Source organism: Myotis yumanensis, unplaced genomic scaffold (genome assembly GCF_028538775.1).
Source record: "Myotis yumanensis isolate MYYU_CA2020_CCGP unplaced genomic scaffold, mMyoYum1.0.hap1 SCAF_10, whole genome shotgun sequence".
Classification (NCBI taxonomy): domain Eukaryota; kingdom Metazoa; phylum Chordata; class Mammalia; order Chiroptera; family Vespertilionidae; genus Myotis; species Myotis yumanensis.
In genome coordinates, this window is record NW_027223761.1 from 76,051,909 (window position 1) to 76,066,425 (window position 14,517).

At 34.3% G+C, this 14,517-nt stretch overlaps 1 protein-coding gene across 1 annotated transcript in view; it reads left to right on the forward strand.

Annotated features, from left to right (window-relative positions):
* ZW10 (zw10 kinetochore protein) overlaps positions 1–14,517 on the forward strand; it is a 34,731-nt gene that overhangs the window by 12,567 nt on the left and 7,647 nt on the right. The window contains exons 6-11 of the mRNA XM_070426024.1: positions 395–547; positions 1,142–1,333; positions 6,533–6,696; positions 7,285–7,467; positions 10,757–10,995; positions 13,602–13,673. Coding sequence (XP_070282125.1) covers positions 395–547; positions 1,142–1,333; positions 6,533–6,696; positions 7,285–7,467; positions 10,757–10,995; positions 13,602–13,673 — 1,003 coding nt within the window. The remainder of the gene's footprint in view (positions 1–394; positions 548–1,141; positions 1,334–6,532; positions 6,697–7,284; positions 7,468–10,756; positions 10,996–13,601; positions 13,674–14,517) is intronic.

The following is a 14,517-nucleotide window of genomic DNA, read 5'->3' on the forward strand; positions in this document are numbered from 1 at the left end:
CTTTATAACACACCATTCCTGTTAAACTTGTTTGACAGGCTATTCTCTTTACTTGGTAAGAAAGAACAAAAAAGAGGAGGTCTTATGTGAAAGTAGGGTCTCGCTTTCACTCCTTGCCTTCATTCAGTCGTTGAATACATATTTAATAGCATTTCTTATAGGCACATCATCTGCTTTAGCACTTAGTTTGATTATTTGAACATACTTAAAGTACAATTTTCTGTTTTAAAATGATGTCAAGGACATACATGTAATAATTAACGTTTGGTTGCATTGGAAGTGTATTGTAGTACAATACATATTTAGGAACTGAGTAGAGAGTGGGCCCTGAGGAATAGAAGTAGGAATATCTTGCTTTGCTGAGACAGCTGATATTTTTTTCCCTTTTTCTTAGATACCAGCAACTTGGAATCTTGCTTACAAACACAACTTCACTTATGCACTGAACAGTCTCAAAATGAAGAGAAGCCCCCTATGCCACCAACCAGCTCTGTCCTCTTGGCATTTTCTATTCTTGGAGAGCTGCATACCAAGCTTAAATCATTTGGTAAGGGACACTACGTTGTTTCATTTACATGAAATCTCAGAAGGTCCAGTATTAAAGGAATGACAGAAAATACTATAAAATATGCCGAAACCGGTTTGGCTCAGTGGATAGAGTGTCGGCCTGCGGACTGAAAGGTCCCAGGTTCGATTCCGGTCAGGGCATGTACCTTGGTTGCGGGCACATCCCCAGTAGGAGATGTGCAGGAGGCAGCTGATCGATGTTTCTCTCTCATCGATGTTTCTAACTCTCTATCTCTCTCCCTTCCTCTTTGTAAAAAAACCAATAAAATATATTAAAAAAAAAAGAAAGAAAATATTATAAAATATTCTCTGGATAACATTGATGATAGATCATAGGGTTTGGCCTCATGATTCATCAAATGGAATTGTCATAAGTATTTGCCTCTTTCTTAAGGGCTTAGTTACTTTGTTTTATTTTTTAAACTAGCTGCTGCTGTTTATCTGTTTTTTTAATAATTTAAATAAAAATCTATTGATAATCTGGGAAACTTCAGTGGGAAAACCTTCAGTGTATAATATATGATATAAAAGTTTATTCTAGTGATTTTTGATGAGTGTTCATATAATTTTTCAGGGCAGATGCTGCTGAAGTATATCCTTAGGCCTCTGGCATCTTGCCCCTCCCTTTTTGCTGTGGTAGAAAGCCAGCCTAACATCATCATCATTCGTTTTGAATCTGTGATGACTGACTTTGAGCATCCGTCACCATCTGAAGTTTTTGCAAAGGTCAAGCTGGTACTGGAAGTGCTCCAGAAACATCTTCTAGGTATGTATCTCCAAGGACTTTTTGTATTTTGGAAAAGTCATTTTTTTTTAAAGTAAATATTATTTGAAAGATAAAATGACCACAGTCTTAGTGGAGGATTAGAGGTAAGTAGGTTATGCCATGGGAACAAAGTAGTTACCTTCTTAAATCTTGCTCTACTTTGTATTTCTTCTCTGCCCTATGTTGACAGGTAGGGTTATCAGTGTTACCCCAGATTCTATATTTGTAATGCTTAGTTGAATTCTAGGATGCCCTTCTCTCACTTGACTTCTAGTAACCTCACATTTTGGAACTCTTGCTTTTATTATCGGAGAAACAGAAATGAACCAAACCAAATGCTGGTTTACATATTTTAGTGGGAAAATCCCTTCATGTGACATAAACAAACTAGGGATAACGTAGGAAATGAATGACATCCAACTGAAACTATTCTTTAGGTCTTTATATATTCACATATGAAATAACCAGTTTCTGTATTGCTTAAATCATTTTTTGGTTGTCATACTAATAAAAGTAAAGTTTCTTCTGGTGTTTTATTTTAATACTTTTTGTGTTTGTTTTTTGTTTAGTCTGTTTGACATACCTTCTTTTTGCTTTTCTCAGTTGTCTTATTGAATAGTTAAATCAAGCATTCTTCCTGTGGATAGAATAAAACAGAAATTCTAGTATAGTCTATATGCCTTCTTGGCAGTCATATACTAGTACATAGGGAATAAATATGCTAGGAATTTTTTCTAATTTTGATAGTAGAGAATAAAAAATCTCAAGGCTTGTATAAATTACCAAAATCCCAGATAGTTTTCTTGTCCCTTCACTTACAGAGATAATTTACTTTTACTTTTATTAGATATAAGCAGTGTTTTAAACAAAATATCCAAGGATTGAAAGAAAACAGAAAAGTGATTCAATCCAAATATCTCCTCTATAACACTCACATCAATTATCCATAAAACCAAGCCGAGCACCTTTAGTGAGAGGATCATTTCCTCTTGAGGCATTTTATTCTACTTTTGGGCAACTCTGAGTACTATGAAGTTTTTATTTTTCTAAAAATCATATATCCTTTCTATATTAAATACTATTACCCAAAATACCCATATTGCACATTAAATCTTTAGTGTAGTGGTTTAGAAAATGTATTTGAAATATACTGCCTTGTAATGTCTGCTTTATTGATGCTGTTTCTATTATATGGAGGTGTGTAGAACAAGTCTAATTCTTATGATACATGATGGACTTTAAAATTCTTTACAGGAGCTGTTATTTCCCCTACATCTTATCACCAATATAAACATCCTTAGGGTTTTTTTGAATGACATAGTTTTAAGTTTCCCTTTATCTTTATTGATAACGTGAATATATTCCATTTCTGCTATAGTCCTCTTGCTAAGGTATACTGTTCAAAACAATGAGTATTCTAGGTGCAGTCTGGGCCTATTCAGAATACTAGGGGAGCATTTATGCTCTCCTTCTCAGTTCCATGGTTCTTACAGTATAGCCAAAGACTGTTATTACACAGTAACTCATTGAGCTTAAGGTAAATGTAAGTCCATACTCAATGTAAATTGCTACTTTTTTTATCTAACACTTGTACTTGATTTTTTAAAAATTCACCTTAATCTTCATTAAATTTTTTTTGATACAGTGTTATAGTGTTTACTGTTCCTACTTTATCTGAGTGCATAATTGTTAGTCATGTTTTCTTATAGTTCAGTCTAAGTCAGTAATGATACTGTTGCCTGAAATAGGCCCAGAGGGGGTGGGTGTTCTGGGGAATTACAGTAGAAATCACTTGACAGTTTGACCCTGTTCCATTAAATTAATTAGTACTCAACCTGTTTTTTTGTTTGTTTGTTTTTTTATTGAATTCAGAGAGGAAGGGAGAGGGAGAGAGAGAGAGAAACATTAACTGCTTCCTGTACACCCCCTCCTGGGGATTGAGCCTGCAATCCAGGCATGTGCCCTTGACTGAAATCGAACCCCAGACCTTTCAAATCCATAGGCTGATGCTCTATCCACTGAGCTAAACCAACTAGGGCCTGTTTTTTTATTTGTAAGTTTTCTTAGTACCTAGAATATGCAGAGCAGAAGACAACTTAGTATTGGCAGGTGCTTTTCTAATATCATTATGCATTTTAGGCTTTAGTTTCTCTTACCATTTATTCTTTTCCTTCTGGCTCAGAGAGCATCAAATCATATTTAGATTCCTTAGTTCTTTTTAGAATCCTCTACTTTCTTTGGGTTTTACTTATTCTGAAACTTCATAAAGGCTTTTGCCCATTCTTTTATATTTGAATATGTATTTTTTCTTTCATATTTTCTTTATTATTAAGTATGATATACCAACAACAAAGAAGCTTTTAAAAGAGTAGAATGAAATTTTTTTTGGAAAAAATTTGGCAAATGGATAAAAAGCCTTAAGATGTTTATATACTTTAAAGTAGAATTTCAACTTCTAGGATTCGGCCCTAAAGAAATAATCAGTCCAAATCAAATGTGTGTGTGTGTGTGTGTGTGTGTGTGTGTACATGTATACGTGTACGCACGCACATATTTCACAAATTCATATTTATATTTATTTTTGTATGAGTCTGAGAGAGGAAGAATACCAACCAAACTTAAAATGTGTCACAGGCAAGGAGAGAAGAAAGATAAGCTTGTGGGTGTAGAGAGGGTAAATTTGGGGTTTTTCTTTATAAATCTTAGCAGTGTTGGTTTTGTGACAGCAAGCATATTTTGCTTTTGCCATGATTTTCTAGAAACTAAATTACTAAAATTTACGAAGAAGCAGAAACTCTGAGCATACAAATAATTATAGAAGAAATTTGAAAGGTTGTTAAAGACTTGGCACTAAAAAGGTCACCATTAGGCACCGAAGGTTTATGGCTAAATTCTCTGTGTTCTTCAAATTACAGATAATCCCTTTTTAAAGTAAGCTCTTTGGCCACTAGAAAAAGAGGAGAAGTGCCCTACTTAATTTTTAAAAAACCAGCCTAGCCCAGCTGGTGTGGCTCAGTGGTTGAGTGTCAACCTATGCACTAGGAAGTCGCTGTTAGATTCCTGGTCGGGGCATATGCCCAGGTTGCAGGCTTGATCCCCATTGTGAGGTATGCAGGAGGCAGCGGATCAATGATTCTCATCAGTGATGTTTCTGTCTCTCTCTCTCTCTTCCTCTCTGAAATCAATAAGTATATATTTTAAAAAAACAGCATATATTTAATACCAAAGTGTAATAATGGTTGCTTACTCACAAATAAAACACTATAGAATGATTTTACCTTTGATTTATAAATGCAAACATTAAGAAAAATTAAATAAATCCAATAGTGCCTTTAAGAAGGACACATTCTGACCAAGGGTTTATTTTAGGAGTGCAAAAGATGGTTCAGCATAAGAAAGCTATCAAACAGTTCATTATGTCAACATGTCATTGCATCATTAGATATGGAAAATATGCCAAAATTTAGTGACATTTGCCAATAAAAAACTAAGCAAAATAGGAATATCATCATTTTTAATAGTTCGGTGAATGTTTATGATGATCTGAAGGCGGGGCAAAGGTACAAAATGGTTTATATGGTGTGAGCCAAACTTTCTTCTCCGGTATGTTTGCATATATCCATTCAACAAATATTTATAGAGGAAGGCAATGTACTAGCTGCTTATATCACTTGGTAAATGCATTTAGAGCTGCGGTCTAGGTCAGCATTGTCTAATAGAAATAAAATGCAAGCTACATAATGTAATTTAAAATTTCCAGTGGCCACATAAAAAAGTTAAATGAAACATGAACTTCCAATTTAATTATATATTTTATTTATCCCAATATATCCAAAATATCATTTCAATATATAATCAATATAAAAATTATTAATAAGCTATTTTATATTTTTATATGAACTTTTCTAGATCTGGTGAGTATTTTATACTTAAGTGCATCTCAAATTGGATGTAAATTTTCCCTAGAAATACTTGGTCTGTATTTAGATGTCATAAAATTTACAGTTGAAAAAGTAAGTTCCATGTCCAAGTTGTTCCAAACATACTGAAAATTTAGTTGAAAAAGCAGGTTCTATATTCAAGTTGTTCCAGATATACTGAAAAATTTCCAGTAGCTGTGTTGAGTACCAAAATAATCATTTTCCTATAATATTTTCACCTACACCAATAAATTTAGTTCATCCCTTTTAAATGAACTGATTTGACTTTAAAGCAAAAGCATATCAGTTTCAAAACTGTGGCTGAGTTAAGGAAATTCACTAACCATGAACCAACTTACTATTCTTAACATAGAATTCAAAGCAGTTTTGCAAAAAATTTTAAAAAGTTCTAAATTTATCAATATCAGAAAAGCATTCTTTGAATTCTTTTGTTGGTATTTTTGACAGCCAGTTTACAATTAAAATCTTCTGCATTTTGAGTTTTGTTAGAAAAATGATATTATTATTGATCTGTACTATGAAAAGGTTTAATTTCAATATCAATTTGTATGAGGTCACAAATAAGTTTTCTTTCCATGGAACTTCACATTTAGTTTGTTCGTATGCAATGTGATCTAAATGGAAAACATTGCCATTTTTTATCTCTGATTATTAAATATTTGGCCAGCATTTTGTTCCAAGAATATCTTGAAGATAAGTATTTCTTAATAGAATAGTGTATTCTAAATATAATTCCCTCAAAATGTGTTGGAAAAACACTACCATACAAGGTATACTATAGAAAAGGTATTGAAGTATTCTGTTTACTAGACTAAATATACAATAATGTAATGTGTTTATTGGTATTTTACTAGGATAAAAACTCAGTTCCTTTGCAGAGATGAAAAAAGTATTATTAAAGAATGGGGATTTTATTCTAAACTAGTTTCAACTTTATATGCAGAATTTCTGAGTACTTTTCATAGAATCAGATCAGTACATTAGCAGTAGATGATTATAATGTAGATGGCTTAATACCTTATTGTTATAGAATATAGGCAGAAATACAGTGCAGATGATTCATTTGAGCAGTGAAAGATAAAATAATGATTGTATGTCACGCTTTACCCCCATGCAATCAGTTGAGATAGTTATAGAATTATCTGTGCCGTTTTCTTCCCCATCATCTTACAACTAAAGAATTCTACAACACTAAGGAACTTGAGAATAATCTAGACTGTGAATGGTTTCTTATTTAAACTTTTTCTTTTGAATTCAGATTTGCCTCTTGATACTGATCTAGAAAATGAAAAAACATCTAAGATCATATTGGCTGAGATGCTTGGTGACATGATCTGGGAGGACTTGTCTGAGTGCCTCATTAAAAACTGTTTGGTTTATTCTATCCCAACAAATAGCAGCAAGTTACAGCAATATGAGGAGGTAAGAGCAGAGATATCACAGGAGATTTAAGAGATTAGCTTCTTATTGGTGTCAGGGATTTTTTTGTTGTTTTTTTTTGTTTGTTTTTAGATCTTTAGTTCTTTAGTGACATCTTTAAAAAAATTATTAATAAGGAATAGAAGCAAATTCCTCATAACTTCCTTTTTCTCCTGGCTTCCTACCTACCATTTGATTGGGAAGCACCTTCTTACTAAGTGTATTTTCTTTAGTAAGATACTTTTGGAAAACAATTATTCTTGTGTTTATACTTGTATCAGTTATAGTAGTTACTATGTGACACTGCTTTCTCGTTTCTTTTTACTCTTTCCTTGAACACTAAAATAAGTATATTTATTTTAAAGGTCTTTGTACCTTAATCAAATAGAATCAGAAATTTCTATTGAAGATACTCTTCCTAATTAATTTAAGGCAGGAAAAAAAATATATGATAATTTTATTCCTAGTAATTGATGATTTGTTCTAAAACTTAAATAACCAGTTGGTCCTGTTCTTTTCATTGGATTTGAAATTTTAATATTGAAATGGAATATATGTATACAATTATTGTTTTTTCCTTGTATTTGTCAGATCATACAATCCACTGAAGAATTTGAAAATGCCTTAAAGGAGATGAGGTTTTTAAAAGGAGATACTACTGATTTGCTAAAATATGCCCGTAACATCAATTCTCATTTTGCTAATAAGAAGTGTCAAGATGTGATTGTGGCGGCTAGAAACCTAATGACCTCTGAAATTCACAACACTGTGAAGGTATTGGGGTTATGGCATATTACACAGTGTTCAGGAAGCAGCTCCTTTTTGAGATGAATATGGTAGACTGAAAGAGGGCATGACAGTTGCTGAGCTCATGGTGGGAGTTATTAATCTTCTGAATGTTCGTTTTCTTACCTTTAAAGTGGTCCTACTATTTACCTCTTTCATAGGGTATTGTGAAGTCCAGATAAAGTAATGCACATGAAAGCATTATATAAATTGAATAAGTCTACATAAATGTAATGCACTACTATTGTTGAAATTAGGTAATATGCCAACCTATATGTTTTTCTCAACTTCATTACTTAATTTTTAGTACACAATTTTGGGACAGGTAGGCTTTATTTATGTCCAGAGATTACATTCTATTGTGAAAATGTTGACTTCATCTTTAAGGCACTAGTTTTGAAGTTAAAATAATAAAAAATGTGAACTATGTAAAGTGTAAACAAATTATCTGCAAAGTTCATGGACTGATTAATTTGCGTTAAGGGTAAGTTACTCCTTTGATCTTAGATATTTCTGTGTGTTCACTTCTGTTTTATTTTATCTTCATACCTTACAAATATAAAGTAATATTTGGTAAATGTAAGGAATTATTAGTTTAAAACAACACATTGACTAAGGTAATCTCTTAATAGAAAATTGCTCAGCTATTTTTCTTCTATCACTGCAGGTACTCTACTCTTTTTCCTTCTATCCCTTCGGCCATATTCCATCGTCCTTGGGAGTAACCTGTTACTGTGTCCACTTTAGCTAGCCATTTGAGGGCATAGATAGTAGTAACACATTTTGAGGTAATTTTGGATTGTTAAGGGAGTTGAAATCTACTGATTACCAGGAATTGTGCTGTGGTTTTTTCTAACATAAATATCACTTGATTATGTAACTCTTCTGCACAAAACCAGTGGCTTCCCATCTTATGTAAAGAAAGACCCAGTAACCTTACAGTAGCTATAAGACCTTACATGATCTGTGCTCCTGTTGCCTCTAATTCCAGGTGCTATTGTATTGGGCTTCCAATATTGCTGTTCCCTGAATTTGCTAGGACCACTGATTGCAGAACCTTTGAGTCTCTTGTTCCCTTTGCTAGGAACATTTTTACCACAAGTCATGCTACATGACTTGCTCCCTTTCCTGACCATGCTTTAATATTATGACCTCTGCCCTGGCCAGTGTGGCTCAGTTAGATAAAGCATTGTACCGTGCACCAAAGGGTCATGGGTTCAATTCCCGGTCAGGGCACATACCCAGGTTCAGATCCAATCTCCAGTCTGGGTGGGCATGGGAGGCAACCAGTCAATGTTTCTTTCTCACATTGATGTTCCTCTCTCCCTCTCCTTTCCTCTCCAAAATCAATAAAAACATATCCTTGGGTAAGGATTAAAAAAATAATCCTCCTACTCTAGAAAATAAGCTCCATAAGGGGAGGGTTTTTTCCTTACTGTGTATCTCTAGCACCAAGAAAATACCTGGTGCACACCACTATATCCCTAGTACTCAGTAAGGATTTGGTAAATGAATTAATATATATCTCACTTGCCTCTGTCATAACTCTTTGATGTAAATAGGATTGTTACTGTGTTGCTCTGTGACTCTGAGCTAAATATTTTAACCTTGTTGGACCTCATTTCTCTTTTCAGTAACATGACAAAATTGAACTAGATAATTTCTAAGCTTCTTGTCCAACTAATTCTGACTTTCTATAAAACTATTATTTTTTTCTGAGTGCCTAAATCCTAATACGTAGCTTCTTCTAGATCAGGGTTTCTCAACGTGGCACAGTTGATATTTGGGACCAGATAATTCTTTGCTGTTGGAGGGTTTGCTGTAGGAAGTTTAGTGGCACCCCTAACCTCTGTTCACAGATGCCACGAGCAGCTTTCCTGCTGTGTCAACCAAAAATGTCTCCTGACATTGCCAGATGTTCCCTGGAAGGCAAAATTGTTCTTAGTTAAGAACATCTGCTGTAGGTTCTAACCGGGTCCTTTTTCTTGGCATGAAGGCCCTGGAATTAGATACTTCAAACTGCCCAGCTTTGGAAAGCTCATCTTCCTTTTTTCATAAATCATTTTAATTTAATTTGCCTTTCATAGTCTTCATCTAAATTTTCTCTAAAACAATTCCCTATGTGTACCCATTATTTTCATAAAACATCTGAAGTTGTTTTTTGTTGTTTTGTTTTTACCTTTTAACCTGACGGGTGTCATATTAGGTCTTACATTCTTCCATCTTGAGGTTCCCTGACCCTCCTCATGAAGTCACTGTTTTGAGTCATGTATTCTGGGTCCACTAGTTTTCAGACAAACATTGGCATTTTTCTAAACATCTCTATAATTATACTTTTTCTTCTGTATTCTGATTTAGCCATAATTTTGACTAATAGGTCCCTGACATTTGTATTCTTACATAAACTTCATAACAGCACTATGAAGTAGATACTATTATACTCTTTTACAGATTTGGAAGGCAAGTCTGATGACTTAAACATTTTTATCAGACTGAACTTTTTCTGTCATACATTTTCTGTAGAGGACCAGTATATGAAGAGCAGAGCTTCTCTTATTGCAGTGGGATTAGGGAACCTGCTGCTTCTACATGCTTAATCTCTCCTTTTTTTTTTGACCCCTAGGGCATCTTTAAGCAGCAAAGTTTGAAAATCATATTGCAGTACAATTTTTCTTTCTTGTACAATGAGAAAATTGAAGTCCAGAGAGGTTAAATGACTTTGTCAAAGTTAGGGTAAAAAATATCACGGATGTTTCCAAAATAACAGCCTAGTATTCTTCCCTTTAGTCTTGACTAAGTCTGGGAATTTTCATTCGTGTAAATGTTAGAGAAGCTTTATTGGTTTTGTATTTTCACCAAATTAGTGCACAGAAGAATTGGAAGAATTATAGTAAAAAGAATTGCTTATTTCTGGTAACATGCTCTCAACCTAAGATTGAGTAGTCATTAAAATACTGCTATGTAGAGGAAGGGAGAGAAGAGAGAGTGAGAAACAAAGATGTGAGAAAGAAACATCAATCAGTTGCCTCCTGCACATGCCCTGACTGGGTATCAAACCCGAAACCTAGGTATATGCCCTGATCAGGAATTGAACCCGCAACCTTTTGGTGCATGGGACAACATTCAACCAACTGAACCACCTGGCCAGAGCTGTACTCAAATCTTTCTATTACCCTATAGAGCCATAGCTTTATCATCATATCTTATTCTTCACTGTATGCTTGCATTTGAATTATTCTGAGGATAGTGCTTTTTCTGTTTCTATGTTGAATCTTAGATTATTCCTGACTCTAAGATAAGTGTGCCTGACTTACCCACCTCTGATGAGGATGACAAGCTACAAATACAGAAAATGTCCACAACTCAGTACAATGAAATGGTGAATTTACAGCCTGAAAATACATTGGACCAACATTCCTTTTCTTTGCCCACTTGTCGTGTTAGTGAATCTGTGAAGAAATTAATGGAACTTGCTTATCAGACTTTACTAGAGGCAACAACCAGTAGTGATCAATGGTAAGAGTTCTGAGTTGTGTGAACCTGGCAATGACTTTGTCAAATATTTATCTAAACTGATATTTATTAAGAGAATTAGCTTGAATCTTTTAAGTTTGTTTTTTTTTTTAATCCTCAGCTGAGGATATTTTTTCCATTGATTTTTTTTTTTTTTTTAGACAGAGTGGAAAGTAGGAAGGAAGGGAGAGAGAGAGAGAGAAACATTGATTGGTCGCCTCATGAATGCGTCTCAACCCAGCAGGGGGTTGAACCTGCAACTGAGGTATGTGAACCCATGATCCTTCTGTCCACAAGCCGACTGAGCAAAACCGCCAGGGCTCTTTTGGATTTTCTTATCCCATTAGTTAATTAATATATTTTTTTCTGAAAAATAGTGCAGCACACAAATGTTTATTAACAATTGTCTTTTCAATAACATCTTATAGCAAGGTGTAAGAATAGAAACATGTATGGATCACCTAATGGGTTTCCTTGATGTTAAAAATTGTTAATTATTTTTAATAGAAAGCTATTTAATTTTTATTTAATTTTAGTTTTTTATTTGAATTGAATGATAGTACATCAGAAAGCATGTGTAAGGAATTTAGAATGCTACCTGGAAAATGATTAATACTCAAATGTTTATTATTGGTAGGAGTGGTAATAATGATAGTTGTATCATCTACTCCAGCCTGCTCTAGCCCCTTAGCTTAACATTTATGTTACCTTTTGAAATCTAGGCCCTAATTAATTTACATTTTAAACATTTATTTTCTAAAGTGATAATAGTTTCTTGGGTACCCAAAGAAAGAAAAGAATGGAATGTATCAAAAATCACCCTTTCAGGATGATTTCTAATGTGCATTGTATACAGGGTACCCGAAACTCTATTTCGCATATATTGAATTTCTTTTTGTAAGCTTTTTCCAATTCCTAGACAAAATTGAAGAGAAAATGATAGGCTGTAGCCCAAGTTGATTGCAGAACAGAATGACAAAAGTCTCTTCAGTTTGTATCTATACGTAGCAGTTTTTTACTTCTTGTCCTCATAGTAGAAAACACCTTTATTAGTTAGGGCTGGACTTAATCATACTTCAGATTGGCTTCCAGAGCTTCAGTTTTTACCTCCACATTCAGACAAACCCCTTTATTCTATTCTGCTCTAGAAAGAACATGTTTACCAAAAACTTCCATGATTTTAATGAATCACTATATTCACAAGTCCTTCCAGTTTTAAATATAAGTAGGAAGAAAAATACATGTAGCCCTGACTGGTTTGGCTCAGTGGATAGAGCGTCGGCCTGCAGACTGAAGGGTCCCAGGTTCGATTCCAGTCAAGGGCATGTTGCGGACACATCCCCAGTAGGGGGTGTGCAGGAGGCAGCTGATCGATGTTTCTCTCTCATCGATGTTTCTAACCCTCTATCCCTCTCCCTTCCTCTCTGTAAAAAATCAATAAAATATATTTTTTTAAAAAAAGAAAGAAAAATACATGTAAAAGGAAGTATATTTTCCTTTGGCAAAATAAATATGTGAGAATACAGAATACCCATTTTTTATATATATATATATATTTTTTTTTTTTCTTACTGATTTCAGAGAAGAAGGGAGAGGGAGAGAGATAGAAACATCAATGATGAGAATCATTGATCAGCTGCCTCCTGCATGCCCCCTACTGGGGATCGAGCCTGCAATTTGGGCATGAGCCCTTAACAGGAATCGAACCCAGGCTGATGCTCTATCCACTAAACCAAACTAGCTAGGGCGACCCAACAATATTTTTGTATACTGAATGTCTATGGCCATTCTTTCACTAAAAGAAATCGTTTGTAACAGGACAAATAAAATCACAACTACACTGCAATAACTCCTCTATTAAACCTCAAAGAATATATGCAGCAAAAATAAAATAATCAGGTATTATAGTAATCAAGTAGCAACAGTATTTGGGGGTATAATAATCATAACTTATTTTTCTAAACATTTGTGGCATTCTTGTGACTTATTCAAGGTACATAGTTTTAAGATACTCTTACTTAGAAGTAAGTGCAGAAACCTTATATTTGCCCTTTCTGAGTGCATTTTAATAATAATCTTTAGGTATTCTAAGACCAGATATAAAGGGCAAAAAAACAACAACCTTGAGGTTAGATTCTATTCTAGAAATGTTGATTCATCTCCTTGCATTGGGGTAAGAAGGAGAAAAGGTGAAAGCTGAAAGTCAGACTGATTCTAAAAGAACCAAGTGAATGCCTTATTGATGTCTTGCCCTTTGCAGAGTGCGTCAGTGCGTAGGTAACATTTGCTCGAGGCTTAGCTCCATTTGTTACTGAAGGGATACTCTGGGTCCTGGCAGAAAACAAACAAACGGGTACATGGGAAAAGGCTTTGTGTTGAATGCTGCAATTCTTAAAATTATTAAGAGATCCAGGTTTTTAGGACTGCAGTCTAGTTAGCAAATACTGGCTGAGAGTATATTTCCATCTAGATGAGTGGTGTTTTCAGCAGTGACCAAGGCAGGTATTCGCTCAAATTGTCGTTTTAGCTGATGACTCTCACTTAGTTTAAGTTTTTTTCTATTTCCAATATATCCTTATGCATTTCTATTGAAATTGTTTTCCTCTTAGTGCTGTTCAACTTTTCTACTCAGTGAGGAATATCTTCCATTTGTTTCATGATGTTGTACCAACATATCACAAGTAAGTACCACTGTATCTCATTTCTGTAGGATTGTATGTCTGAAATGTGTGTAAGTCATTAGAACCAGTGATCTTATTTCCCACCAGAGATATTTTGGGTACCAAAATTTTACAATGAAATGCAGTAAACCATTTAAAATACATGTTTAAAGGACACAGGTCATTTATTAATAAGTTAATAAGGGTACTGTAATCTTGCAATATAATGGGTGATGCAATTTTAAAAACTTGAAAAAACTTTACCCTGTTTTTATTTATTTATTTTTATATTTTATTGATTTTTTACAGAGAGGAAGGGAGAGGGACAGAGAGTTAGAAACATCGATGAGAGAGAAACATCGATCAGCTGCCTCCTGCACACTCCCTACTGGGGATGTGCCCGCAACCAAGGTACATGCCCTTGACCGGAATCGAACCTGGGACCCTTGAGTCCGCAGGCGGACGCTCTATCCACTGAGCCAAACTGGTTAGGGCTACCTCACTTTACTTGGTTACAAAACAAAAGGCCATCACTCCACATTGCTATCTAGTAAACATACTACATTTTCTCTTGGCTTTGTAGACTTAATACCACAAGGGATTGCCATTTAACTGTCAGATATGATCAGCTACTCTTTCTAGTTAGTTTAGGCTATATTTACTTAATGTCGTGGATTTTTGAAGTCTCTTTTAATATTAATCTGAAAAGTTATTCATAACTTTAAGCCTCCAAGAGCTCTCTCTATTATCCACATTAAGTGTTTTGGATATCTTTTATGAAAGTTTTAAATATTACATTAGCACAGTTATTCATTAGTTGAGGACTCCTGGTTTCAAAGAACAAAATTAGTTTATTATTTGTAGT